At 32.1% G+C, this 14,344-nt stretch overlaps 1 protein-coding gene across 1 annotated transcript; it reads right to left on the reverse strand.

The window, feature by feature from the left end:
- Positions 1 to 9,439: 9,439 nt before the first annotated feature.
- Positions 9,440 to 11,463, reverse strand: LOC123902696 (protein LIFEGUARD 4-like). The gene is made up of 4 exons (XM_045952483.1): positions 10,992 to 11,463; positions 10,771 to 10,884; positions 9,987 to 10,144; positions 9,440 to 9,902 (listed from the first exon to the last, which is right to left on the reverse strand). The coding sequence occupies exons 1-4, from the start codon at positions 11,245 to 11,247 to the stop codon at positions 9,696 to 9,698; spliced, it is 735 nt and encodes a 244-aa protein (XP_045808439.1). The 5' UTR covers positions 11,248 to 11,463; the 3' UTR covers positions 9,440 to 9,695.
- Between the last annotated feature and the right edge of the window lie 2,881 nt (positions 11,464 to 14,344).

Below are 14,344 nucleotides of genomic sequence, written 5' to 3' on the forward strand. Positions count from 1 at the left end.
TATATAGCACGACTGAATTGTTCGTCTGTATTGCACGACAACCACTTAACTTGCAGACATTGATTATTTAATTTTTTTTTTTCTTCCTTAATGTTAGAATTTAGTTAGAATCATCATTTAGTAATGTTATCTAATATTTTTAATTTTAACTTTTAAATAAATTTAATCAACATAGTTTGAGTGACACAAGTCAATATTTGAGCCTCTTAACTGTTTGATCTTGGGTTGCGTATGCAAAAATATTTATTGGGAGAAATCTACCCCTTAAACATATCTAAGTTACTTTGAAAGGAATAGACACAATAGCTTATAAATAAATAAAAAAGAATAGACACAATAATTGCACGCGGATGATACGTAAAGTGTAAGCGGATCAGAAAAATTTCAATTAAACTAACGATCTAAACCAATCCAAGTCGGGGAAAAAAAACTGATTTTTATGGTTCGGATCCAAAACTAAACTGAACCAATTAAAAACCGACGTGGTTTGGTTTGGTTCTTGGATTCAATTTTTAAGAACCTATTATAACAGGAAAAATAGTATATCAGATAAAAAATAATAACAGGAAATACATTAAAAAAAAAAAGCGTTGCAAACTGATTAAAGTACATCCGAACCAAATCGATTAGTTTGATTCGGTTTCATTTTTAAAAAACACCAAAAACCAAACCCAACCAAACCAATCAAGAGTTCATTAGTCGGATATTAAATTTATCAAAAATTTATCCAAGTCCGTTGAATCACACCTCTAATTATACATTTAATTTACACAAAAAAAAAATTAAATAAATTTAACAAAAATATATATACTTTTTAAAAGATTGTTTAGAATGTCAATCAATTAGAAAGTATTGGTTGGTTAATTAATACATAAATAATGTATTACCGCTGTAGTATGTGGTCGTGCCATTGAGACGACAACATTTTGTCGTACCGCCAAGCATTTTCCTTTAACATTTCAGCCAGTTTAACTGGAATTTGTGCACTGTAGTATTTTTTTAATAAAATAAAAAGACCACATGTAACGGAAATATCCAATCTAAATTAAGCAGACTTACTTGAAGCAAATAAAATTCTCTTTACACCCTCCATATTTCCCCTAAAATATAGGTTTGTAATCTATTTTCCAAATCAATATTTAGTTTGGAATGTAGAATCAGCTCGCTATGTTTCAGAATCTATTTTTCGAATCCGTCTTTTATACACACCAGCCATTACTCATTTTGTACTTCATTTCTTCTTCGTCTATACTCAACCTAAAATTCTTACAAAAAGTTTGTGTTTTTTGTTGGATTGTGGATCTAAAATCAACATTGGAGCATTGACAAAGGTATTTCTATACTCATTTACACTCAAACATAAGACAATGTGTGTTTTGAACCGATTCTTTTGTGCATTCGTAGCTGGTAATTCCATACAATATACTCTGGTTGAGTTCGGAAAATGTTAGAACATTTTGTATTGGGGGACTGCTGCAAATACTCGAACAAGAAGATGATGAAGACGGACATGATGATGGTGCACATAAATTCCAAAGCGTGTGTATCACACTAAACTTTAGGTTCGATTCGCCCCCACCATAAACTGGATGCAAAAGGGTTAACCGACGAATCCCTTTCAGGATACTTTGGAAACCTTGACATGGATTGCATACTCATATCAAGCATATCAATCAATGATATTTTACAGAATAAAGTTTCTTACAATTCCTCTCGTGCACTAGAGAAATGAAGAAATATTTAGAAATATTCTTTAGACAAAATCCTGACTCATGGAAACATAATTTTTGTTATGTGTTTTCTGCCTCCTAAGTGTCTCTATTTATAGAGAAACTTATGCCAAATGATGAAGGGACACAACCTTTGAAAGGATTTCAAAAATGTGAATTTGAATTTCAAATTAACCATTGCAACCTTTCAAATATATTTTCGAAAATATCTAATAATCCCCCACCATTTTCAAAATATATCTAAATCCATTATTCCGGAAATCTCATGGTTTCAATAAAGGTATCTCACGATTTGAACTATTACTTAGTAAGTTAAGTTTCCACTCATCCCCGAATAGATTGGTAGACAAGCTTTGAACCAATTATCCATTAGAACAAGTGTTCATAACTCACACATGAAATCTCGGTACCATTGATCGAATTATCAAAATGACACATTTGTTAAGGCCTTGTGTCTCATATCCTTTTCATGAGAATTTAAGAGTCAAGCCCTTGAACTCTATGAAGCGGCCTCACTTCATTCTCATATAGGTAGACTATATCGTAAATGCACCCATAATTATGCATTCAAGCAAACATATGCTATATGTCTATTAAGAGAAAAATCTCATCCTACCACTTTTTCTTTTATGGTCCAAGTACTTTTACCCCTTGGGATGTATTTATTCTTGTCAAGTACTTCAATCACTCTAATAGTGTACTTTCATCGTTGAACTCAAGACTTGATGTTATTCAAGTGTGAGTTGAGTTTCCACCATTGGTGATCAATTAGATATGGACTTGTACCACATCCCTAATGATGTCTTCAATGACTTAACCATCATTATCCGAAAAACATCATACCCTTGTCAACTCTTTCGTCAAAGAATTGCAAGATTTTCCAACTTTTATAACTTTGATTTTGAATATTCAATCAATCACATAGCTATGCTTTTTAGTAACTTTGAATATTCTTTATATATTCTTGATAGTTTTAACCAACTATCTCAAAACCATGACTTTTTGTCATTTTATTATCATTGTGTCATATTTTTCAATTTGAAGTTTACTTCCACTTGAATGCATTCAAGACACCATACATTCAATGTTTAAATATGTATATATAACCACCAACAAACATGATCATAAAGATTTGTCATGACCAACTTTTATTTCATAATTAAGATGGGTCACACATGTAAGTAATATATCCCACCATGAACTTAAAAATAATACTTTAGAATTTATTTCCCTTTTATCATAAGAAACTTTTTCATATTAGTTATCATATAACTAATACATGTATCATAAATTCTAAATGTCAAAATCAAGTTTCATGTATATATGTTCTATGATAAATTCAACTAATCATCATAATAGAAAGATAAACAATGACTCAAAATCATTAACATTTTCTATAACTTAATTTTCTCCCTGAACAATTATCAACTTACAATTTCAAAATACTCAATCAATCTTATAATCAAGATAAGCAAGAAATTAACAATAACTCAAGAAATTAACAATAACTTTCATATTATCATACACACATAATATGAGATCATCAATTCTAAATTTAACAACTTCTTGCACAAAATAATAATAACACTAAAATATGCATTTCGTATTTTGACAATTCATATACTCTACTTTTATATAAAAGAAGATCATATAAAAGCATGTCTATAAACCAAACTTATTCAAACTTGTCAAAATTCACATACTTTGAATAGTTTCTGAATCATGCATATAATAATCATATAATCATACAATTTAAATATGTACATTTCACCATAGTCATTATTATATGTATATTCATCTTTCCTTTAATGTTGCTTGTTAAAATCAACACAAAACTGTCTATCAATTGAACAAATAAATAAACAGATGTTACTGAATTCATTGTTAATAGCCATTCTGGATTTCAAATATAAAACTATATCAATTTATACCAAAGTATGATATTCAAATCATCATGAAACGATTGTATACTAATTCTCTTACAAGAAAATTTTCACACACACATATTTGAAAGGTCTAAATAGCATAATAAGTCAAAGTATTATGAAGATTAAGCAAATCATTTCTAACTATAATTGTCGGCCACATACATACATACTAAAACAAATTTTTCTTGAAAACCATAAAACTTAACAGAATTGGAGGAATTAAATTGGCAAAAGTTTCTACATGACAAACTTACGCCGTGAATGAAATTATAATACCTTTTCATATAAAATAATTTATATTTAAGCATGTATAATAATCTCGATGTTCAAACATATAAAATTAGAAGGATAATGATACTTATCTCTCCAAAGTTTTGCAACAAAGGCAATAGTCCATCCTCTTCAAATTTGCAGCCATTAATTAATTACAAACAAATCATGAATCGAACCTAAAGATTGTTAGAACATTTTGTATTGGGGCACTGCTGCAAATACTCGAACAAGAAGATGATGAAGACAGACAAGATGATGGTGCACATAAATTCCAAAGCGTGTGTATCACACTAAACTTTAGGTTCGATTCACCCCCACCATAAACTGGATGCAAAATGGTTAACCGGCGAATCCCCTTCAGGATACTTTGGAAGCCTTGACATGGATTGCATACCCATATCAAGCATATCAATCAATGATATTTTACAGAATAAAGTTCCTTACAATTCCTCTCGTGCACTAGAGAAATAAAGAAATATTTAGAAATATTCTTTAGACAGAATCCTGACTCATGGAAACATAATTTCTGTTATGTGTTTTCTGCCTCTAAGTGTCTCTATTTATAGAGAAATTTATGCCAAATGATGAAGGGACACAACCTTTGAAAGGATTTCAAAAATGTGAATTTGAATTTCAAATTAACCATTGCAATCTTTTAAATATATTTTCGAAAATATCCAACAGAAAACACATTCCAAAGAAGAGTCACTTACAATAAATCACAGGTTTTGTATTTTAACGAGTATTATGTGATGATGTTTATATGTTTAGTCATTTATTTGTATTTATGGATGATGAATGAAAACCTCCCAATAAATTGAAACTAGAAGTTGTTAAACCCAATAGTGATAACCTCTCGTTGATTCGAAGTCCAACAATACTCAACCGAAGGTGGAAGTTGTTGATACAAGTAGTCACTTTGCGAACACGAAGCACTATTTTTTCATTTTTGTTGTTGTTTTAGTTTGTTGCTAGCAAATAAGAGTTTATCTTTGTTAGTTTTGATCCTCCATATAGATTCTTTGATTAAAGGAAGCTGCTTGATTAATTCCCCTACAAAAGGAAGGAACACCTGATCAATGAGCCTAGTGTTCCAACATTTATCAGGGTTGTTTATTATTATGCCATTGACCTTGATGACTGACTGTAGGATACTCATTGTGAGGGGAGAGGGCCTTGTAACCATTCTGCTGGACAATCCAGTTATCCTCCCATATGATGATGTGATGGCCAGAGCCAATCTTCCAACAACTGCCTTTTTAATAATCCAAGTAACTTTGTGAATGCTTTGCCAAGCATATATAGCTGGGGTTAATGCCAAGAGAAGAGTGAATAATGTCATATTGAGGGTAATATTTAACCTTGAGACATTGACTGAGAAGGAACCAAGGTTCAAATTTGCTTAGCTAACATTGTCATGTTGAACAAGTGCATATCTCTAAATCCTAAACCTCCATCGACATTGGGCTGGAGAAGCTCCTTTCTAGCCTTCCAAAAGTGAATTTTCTCATGCCCATCCTTGCTACCCCACCAAAACTTGCAAATTGCTTTTTCTCAATTTGCTCACAAATTGGGAAGCATGAAGCAACTCATCATATAAGTGGGGATAGCAACAAACTCCTATTTGAAGATAAACTCATCATCATATGATTTTGATATGTACTGTTTGTAACTATAATTTAATGTTTATTTTCAATTTTATTATTAAAATAATAACTTAATGGACACCAATTTGATTAAAACAACATATAATAAATATATGACTAATACTAAATTGAGATTAATAATATGATTTTTTTAATCACAAAAACAAGAAGAGTAGTAATTTTATTTTTAAAAAATATTATCGACAATCATTAGAATTTCTAATGATTTTAAGGAGTAAACAATCACTTTCGTCCTTGAAAGTGTCACTCGCAAACATAACAGTCCCTCAATCAGCAACAAATATTTTAAAGTCCCTAATTCATTGTTCCGTTAGCCAAAATAGTCCCTAACGTTATCTCAAATCAAAAAACCGTTTGTTTTTTATGATATGTACCAATGGTTGACTAATTGACCATGACATGGCAATTTTGATTAATAAATCAAAGTCCACATAAGCAAGGATCAAAACGAAAGTGAAGCTCAATTAGAACAAACTCATCTTAGCTTCAAACCTTCATCCAAATTTGAGAAAAATGCAACTATCTCCAATCTAATAAAACAAAAATCTTCTAAGCTTAAAAAGAAGAAAAACCTTCCCTAGTGAAGATACATACTCCCTCCGTCTCATATTATAAGAAAAAAAATCACTTTTTCTTGTCCCAAATTATAAGCAAAAGCAAATCACTTTTATCATTTTCAAGATTTACTTTTACTTATTCTCATGAAATTTAATGCAAATTACATTTAATTTACTCTAACTTTTCTTAATAAGTGTGAAAACTTTTTATTTATTTATAATATGGGAGGGAGTACATCAACAAAATTTAAGCTAAAATCTGAACTTATATTAACAAGAATGAGAGTAAATTTTAATATGGACCACTTCATCAAGTAGTTCATGGTGGACCAGTCACGAATAACATTATAACGAATACGAATTTTACAAAATCTACCGTTGGATTGAAAGTTTAGATCATATAGATCATCCATAGAAAAATTGAAAATCATTTGATGTTATTGAGACATATTAAGATTAACGGTTTATTAAATAACGTGAATCTTGATGGGTCTCAATAACACATCAAATGATTTTCAAAAAATTTAAAAAATTTATGAATGATCTATACGATATAAACTTTCAATCCAATGGTGAATTTTATAAAATTCATATTCGGTAGATCAATTGTCCACGATGGACCACTTGTGCACCGTAACATTAGCCCAAGAATGAGTTATATACCATTAAACATTAATTCTACAAAACGAAACCCTAAAGCTCCTAACTAACAAATCCAATCTCGCCCTTCCCTTTTCTTAGGCAACAAATTCTGATGAATGTGATGCAAAATACCTCCATTAGCAATGGATAAAAAATACACCAAAATAGGTCCTAACAAATGAACAACACCAGAATAACACAATAACCTACAACTAACAAAAGCACTTCACCAACAAGTAATCATATTTTCCAAACCTTAAAAATCTCATATGACTTCTTTGTGCATTTAGGATTTTCTGGGTTGAGATTTGGGGAGAAAACCTCGTCACTCATATCACTCCTTCCATTACTTGTGCTTTACTTTGTAGAAGAAAAAATCACTCATTCCAATGTCATCTCTCATATCCAAGGACAAGCTCATCTCTATATGATCCATGAAGAGGATAAGCTCACCCCCATCTTCATCTTTGTCAAGCATGCATGTTGATTCCAGCTTCAGGTTGATGAAGAAAATTGCCCATTTACTTGCTTTTTGGATGAATGTTTGGGTTTGTGGATGTGTTTATGGGTTTTTAATTGTGGTTGGGTATGAATTCGTTTTAATTTTATTATGTGTTTTCTTTCACTTTCATTTTAGTCCTTGGTTATGTAAACTTAATGAGAATTCCTATGTCATAGTATAACTGGTCAACTATTAGTACACACCGTTAAAAACAAAAGGTATAAACTTTTGAGTTAACTTCGGGGACCATTTTGACTAACGAAACTTCGATTCAAGGACTTTTAAAATATTTTTCTTGATTCAGGGACTACTATGACAACGAGTAACATTTTATGGGACAAAAGTGATTGTTTACTCTGATTTTAAGCATTAGTCCACATTGGACCACTTGTTACTAATCCACCGTAATATTAACCCTAAATAGATCCTACCAATTATACATTTTACTAATAAGTGTGTATTATTATAAAATGGGTCAAAAAAATAGTATAAATACTTAGTTGTGTTTTGTTCCAACAAAATTACCTATTAGGCACTAATGCTTAAAAAATAGACAATCACCATTCTTAGCTTTAAGAAATACAAATCCCTATTAGAGTAATTTAAATGAGCTCACATAAGAGTAATTTACATGAAAAATAATTAATGAAAAAAAAAGGTAATATCACTACTACTAAGAGAGTCTCCAATAAAAATATCTAAGAGAGTTTCATAGACTAATAATACGGTACCTTAACTTTTTATCATTGGAGTTCCATGACGTGGCACAGAGAGTATCAAAATTGATGATACCGATACCTTAAATAAGGTACTGTATCATCAATTTAATGTTATTATTATTTTTATTTTTGGTGTATAAATTCAATTTAATAGCTTTCATATATGTTAAAACATTACCCTTTGGTATCACCATTAGAGTAAAATATGTATAAGTTGTATAAATATTAAATGGCATTATAGGGATCACTTGTTATTAATGTATAATACACAAAGTGGTATTATCATTGAAAATGATCTAAATACTAATTCTCACTTAGAGTAACTACAATAAAAGTGGAAATATTAATGAAAAAAGGAAAATATTAAACAGTGCCCCGGGGCACTGGTTAAGGATATCAGGAAATTTTATCTTGGAAATTATGAATTCAATACCTTAAAAATGTAAAAAGCAAGGTTATCAAAACCGGACCGAACCGGCCGGTCGGACCGGTTGGACCGTGAATCAGTCATGAAAATGGTTCGGTTTTGAGCATAAAACGGATAGGAAACCGACCGGCAAAAAAACGCGTGAACCGGGGTCGGACCGGGTTGAACCGGCGAACCGGCCGGGCGGTTCAAGCGGTTTTGCAGTTTTTTTTAAAAATAAAAATAAAATAGGGCAAATAGTGGTAAACCGTGTCATATATTACAGCAATGGACCTGAATCCCTTTTCTCCTTGATCAAATAATAATCATACTCTTCATTGTCTATACTCGGCCAAATTCCACACCTAGATTTTGTTAACTTCATGCAATCACACGCAATCACGTAGTCAGGAAATTGCTGTAATTTTTATTTTTTTTTAAAAAAAATTTGAAACAAAACAACGACGTCGTAGGAATAGGAAAGACTTTTGTTTTTCATCTATTTTTCATTTGGTTTGAATTATAAATTTTATTTTATTTTGTCTTGTGATATTTTATCTTTTTAATGTGTAAAATTATGAAACATTGAGCAATTATTCATATATATTTATTTATATATTAATTAAAATATATATTTAATTAAAAACGGTTCGACCCCGATTGAACCCGGTCCGACCAATTGAACCTTGAACCGGTGAGCTTGCCAGTTCGATGACCGGTCCGGTTCTGACAACCTTGGTAAAAAGTTATTATCTCTCATCATTAATTTTGTTATTTCTTTCTTTTTTTAGTATGCTTAACTAGTGCCCCGGGTTCACCGTTTAGTATGACCCATGAAAAAATATTATACTCCATCTAGTCAAAAACAAAATGGGGATATTAGTTTGTCCCTCCGATTTCAAAAGAAAGGATCAAGCCCAAGCATTCTTAACAGTAGCTTCGAATTTGAACACTCTAGGAGAGTGCTGAACCAAACCAATCATTTCAAGCATCTACCAGTCAAGGTATTCTCAGATATCAACTAAAAATCACAACATACTAAAGAACACGTGAATCAAGGGAACAATGTTCAAGTATTTACAATTCAAAATAAATTCTTTAGTCAACTACAGTATGTATTAACAGCATTAACAGTAATAATCCAGTACAAACGTCTAGAAACAGGGGTAACCAGGAAGCCACAGAAATATTTATTACCAGATAAGAAATTGTTTTCAAAAACCACCCACCACCCCACAGAAAACTAGTATGTACCAAGGAATACAAGGATTTCAACTATCAGCAGCTCTGAAAATAGTGAGCAGAGACAGGAAAAGGTTGATGATGTCCAAATACAACGAGACAGAAGCCCAAATGAACTCGTCGTAGGAGTATCTCTTGATCAGGTTATCTGTATCATATAGGATGTAGCCACAGAATATAATTGCTGCCAAGCAACCATAGATCATTGTAGATAGCTTGCCCAATGGAAAGAAAACCTGCAGACAGAAACACATTATGAGAATTCAATCAAAACTATTAAATGGTGAAATAATACCCTTGAAGTTTGAAGATCATAATACCTGGATCAGCCCAAAGACCATAAGAACTAGGATAGCACCGAACAAGAAGGGGCCAAGGAAGTTGAAATCATAGCCTCTACTTGCAGCCCAAAATGTGTAAAGAGTCAACGCGATCACCACCACAGCAGTCAATATAACAGCTTCCAGAATTACTTTCTCTGTATACAATCCCAATTTTGATTAGAAAAAAATGCACTCCACATAAAAGTTGTCAATGCTCAATGATAAATAAAATGCAACAAGAGCAAACCACAAGCCAAAATAGCAAGGCAGCAAATTCCTAACCCCAAATTACAAATCGGTTTTTATTTCACTAAATAACACAATTTGTAGCTATACAAACACTGCCGTATCACCAAAAGAACGAAATCTCCTATCACCAATCTAAATGAAAGGAATGAACTAACCACCAAAATTAAAAAAGTAACCATGGAAAATAATCTTGTTTTGAAAGTTGATCACTTCAACCCATTAACACAAGCATTGGTCTTTGAATACTCACAACCTACAACATGTCCCTAAATTTCTAATTCTAGTTCTAGTTAGAATAATTCCGATTCCTAATTAGAGTAACTAGTAAAAGTGTAAAACCCTAAGCAGTCCAAAATCAAGTTCCAAGTTCAAGCAATTAAACAAAATAACCTTAAATTATTACAGATTGACCAATCAATCCCAAATTGAAAACAATATGGAAAACACAATCATCTCAATCTGAACAACAATAACAAACAAAGGAATGAATAGCAAGAGAACAAAAACAGAAATGAAGTTAATAGAATCTTACCGCTAGTGAAAGCACAACTCAATCCAATAACAAAGGAAAGAGAAAGAGTGAAAATCGCTAGGAGAATGTAATTAACAGGATGCTTCTGATAATAAGAGTAAAGAGGGCACAACGCTGCAATTCATTCACATACAAAAATCAACAATAGTTAGTTAGAGAAAAAAACTCAACACAAAGAAAGTTCTAGAATCCAAATCAATTAGGGATAAAAGAAAACGCACTGATAAAAGGGACAAAGATGAGAACGATGTAAAGAGCCAATCCAGCGCCGGTAGTAGCGAAGAAGACGGAAATGGGACGAACGGTGACAACGACGGCGCCGACAGCGATGGTGGCGAGTAACTGGATGGCGATGATGACGTAGACTTTCCGGATGAAAGACCACCGGAGTTCGGGGCTTTCGAGCATCATCGGATAAAGAGGCCTTGCGCCGCCGCTCTCCAAATCGGTTTTTCCGTATAGTTGATAATTCCTCATCTTTGAGTTGTTTGTTTTTCCGGTGAAGTTTCTTGACTGAGAAAGTGAGGGAAAATGGAAGGAAAGTGTGAGAAAATGGTTTTAGGGATTTTGGATCTGTTGTTTTGTTTGCGTGTGGCAAGATTAAACGAAATTGTTTTTGCGGGAGTTTATAATAAATAATTAACCGCCATGTGGTTTATGTCGTGGGATTAATTAATTAATTATTGATTAACTATAATTATTACTATTTTTTGTTAATTAATTAAAAGAAGTTAAAAGAAACTTCGCGTCTTCGCGATACATACCTTACTTACGCGAACGGTTGGAAATTTCTAGATTCCTCCAACGGCGATTAAAAGACTTTGACTAAATGACGAATTTTGTGCATCGTCGGTGTAAAATTATTTTACACATAAGGAGTGTTACCAACACACTCTTTAACAAACACACTCTCTTATATTGGTTAAAATTTATATGGCTCTCATAAAAGTTATATGAGTCCACATTTTTTTTTATGGGACCCATGTGAATTTCAACCAATAAAAGAGAGTGTGTTAGAGTGTGTTTGTGAAAGAGTGTGTTTGTGAAAGAGTGTGTTGCTAGCACTCCTCTTTTACACATATATCTAATGATGCGTTGTCACATCATTTAATGAATGTGATACATCATGTATTTTTAAATAGAATTTAATTTATATGCACCGTCAGTGTAAAATTATTTTACACATTCGTCCAATAATATATCAACACATCATGTATGGTATTTAAAAATATATGATGTGTCATGTTCATAAAAATGATGTGGCAAGATATTATTGAATGCATCTGTAAAGAATCTTTACACTAACGGTGCACAGCAATTAAACTCATAAATTAAATTTGGTTTTTATTTCTTTAGTACGAGTAGTATTATTGAGGCCAGCATCAGCACCCGCTAGAATAAGTAAGAATATGCCAAAGTGGGTTCCGTGGCCCACTCATGTTTCTTTTTAAATTATAAGAGCATCTCCGAGTATCATGTAGAGTATCATATGTTAATAATATGTTAATAACTCGTATATTAATTTTTGGGTCTTGTTAACACGTGCCTTTAGGGCACATATTAAGATATACTAAAAAATAAGGGACTGGACAGGACAACTGTAGTTGTACTGTGTTTGATTGTAAAACTGTTTCAGGAATTGGACAAACTGCGAGGCAATAGACAGGACAAAAACAGAATTTTTTGTCCCTCACTAAATCACAGCACAACTCTTTGTCCGCAGTACAAGTTGTCTAAAATGCCAAAATACCATTTTATTAACAAAATATCGTATAAGACAAAAAAATGTTCAATATCTCAAAAGTTTGTTCTGTGTTGTTCTGTCATATGTTGTGTTGTTTTGTCTTGTACTGGTCTGTCTAGTACTTACCCTTTAACAAATCAAACACACGTTTCAAAAGTCAAAATGCACAAATTAGCATTTAATAATTTCTATTTTTGCTTCCTTAACATGTGCCTTAAGGGCACAAGTTAACCTTCTCCTTAGGGTCCGTTTGATTCGCTAAAAAATAAGGGACTGGACAGGACAACTGTAGTTGTACTGTGTTTGATTGTAAAACTGTTTCAGGAACTGGACAAACTGGGAAGCAATGGACAGGACAAAAACCGAATTTTTTGTACCTCACTAAACCACAGCACAACTTTTTGTCCGCAGTACAAGTTGTCTAAAATGCCAAAATACCATTTTATTAACAAAATATCGTATAAGACAAAAAAATGTTCAATATCCCAAAAGTTTGTTTTGTACTGTTCTGTCATGTGTTGTGCTGTTCTGTCTTGTACTGTTCTGTTCAGTACTTACCCTTTAACAAATCAAACACACCCTAATTTTTTATCATTGTAATTCAATGATGTGACATATAAAGTATCAAAATTGAAGAGATCAATTTATTATCATTAATTTCAGTTAAAAAAATAAATATAAAAGTGATCATTTGCTAATAATGTATGATACCCAAATGATATCACCATTGTAGCAAAATTGTATGAATTGCATAAGTATACATGACATTTTATGGACCACTTATTAGTAATGTATGATATTCAAAGTGGTATCACCATAGGAGATGCTCTGAAGAAAATCAAAATGAGATGTTCCTCTAACAACCGATATGGATGTCTAATTGATTTCGTGTGCATTTATTTTTAGGGTTAATCTTGTGGTCCTCTAGTTTTTAAAGGAAGGGAGATTTGTAAATTTAAACTTGACCGAAAATTAAGTAAAATCTGATTAAAAAGTAGGAGTAATTTATTTAAGAATTAAAACCAAGTTATTTTGGACAAATTATTCTTTGATGAAATTCTTTAGTTATGTGAATTTAATTACTTCCTGTAGCTTTCATATGAAATGAATGATCTAACCAAGTAGTTTTTTTAATATATTTTAATTTTTGGCCTATCAAAACACATATGTCATACGTAGAGAAAAGACACAGTTTTGTTTTGGTCAATGTTTTCTACTTAGATAAAAGACTTGCAATGTCATTTTCGGGTTTCCATTGTTGCATAAATGGAAGGGAAGAGAGTGAGGATGTTTCTTGCATGGTGTCTCGTTTTAAAACCTACACTTATATGCTCACGAATGAAAAAACATAATACGGGGAGCCATTGAGAGTGATTGACATTTGTTTATGGTGTTGGAGGAGTCATTGAAGGTGGTTGAGCAATTGGTATAAGTATTCATGTCATGAGTCGGACCTAAAATCATCATGATGGTTTGGTTCGTGTTACTCTTGATTCAAGTGAGGTTGGGAGTAATAGTAAGTATTTCAAAATCATATATAAAGGGCCTTATATTTCGGCGCAAAGAAGGGGCTGATTTTGGACGCAAAGCTATTAAAGAGACTTCACAAAGCTCCTATCTTCATTATGACGAGTATACCTCATAGTTGCCACCTTACATTTTCTCGAGCATTGAAATAGGCTCTTTATTAGGTGGTTATTGAGTGAGTTATGTAGGCGTTTGGGTTCAGTTGTTACTTCTTCCTTATTTCACATTACATGTGTTGAGTAGTCATGGACAAGCGAGTCTATTATGGAAGAGATTATTTTGAGGAGGAAGACAAAAAGATGG

This window comes from Trifolium pratense, linkage group LG1 (assembly GCF_020283565.1).
Source record: "Trifolium pratense cultivar HEN17-A07 linkage group LG1, ARS_RC_1.1, whole genome shotgun sequence".
In the NCBI taxonomy this organism is placed as follows: Eukaryota; Viridiplantae; Streptophyta; class Magnoliopsida; order Fabales; family Fabaceae; genus Trifolium; species Trifolium pratense.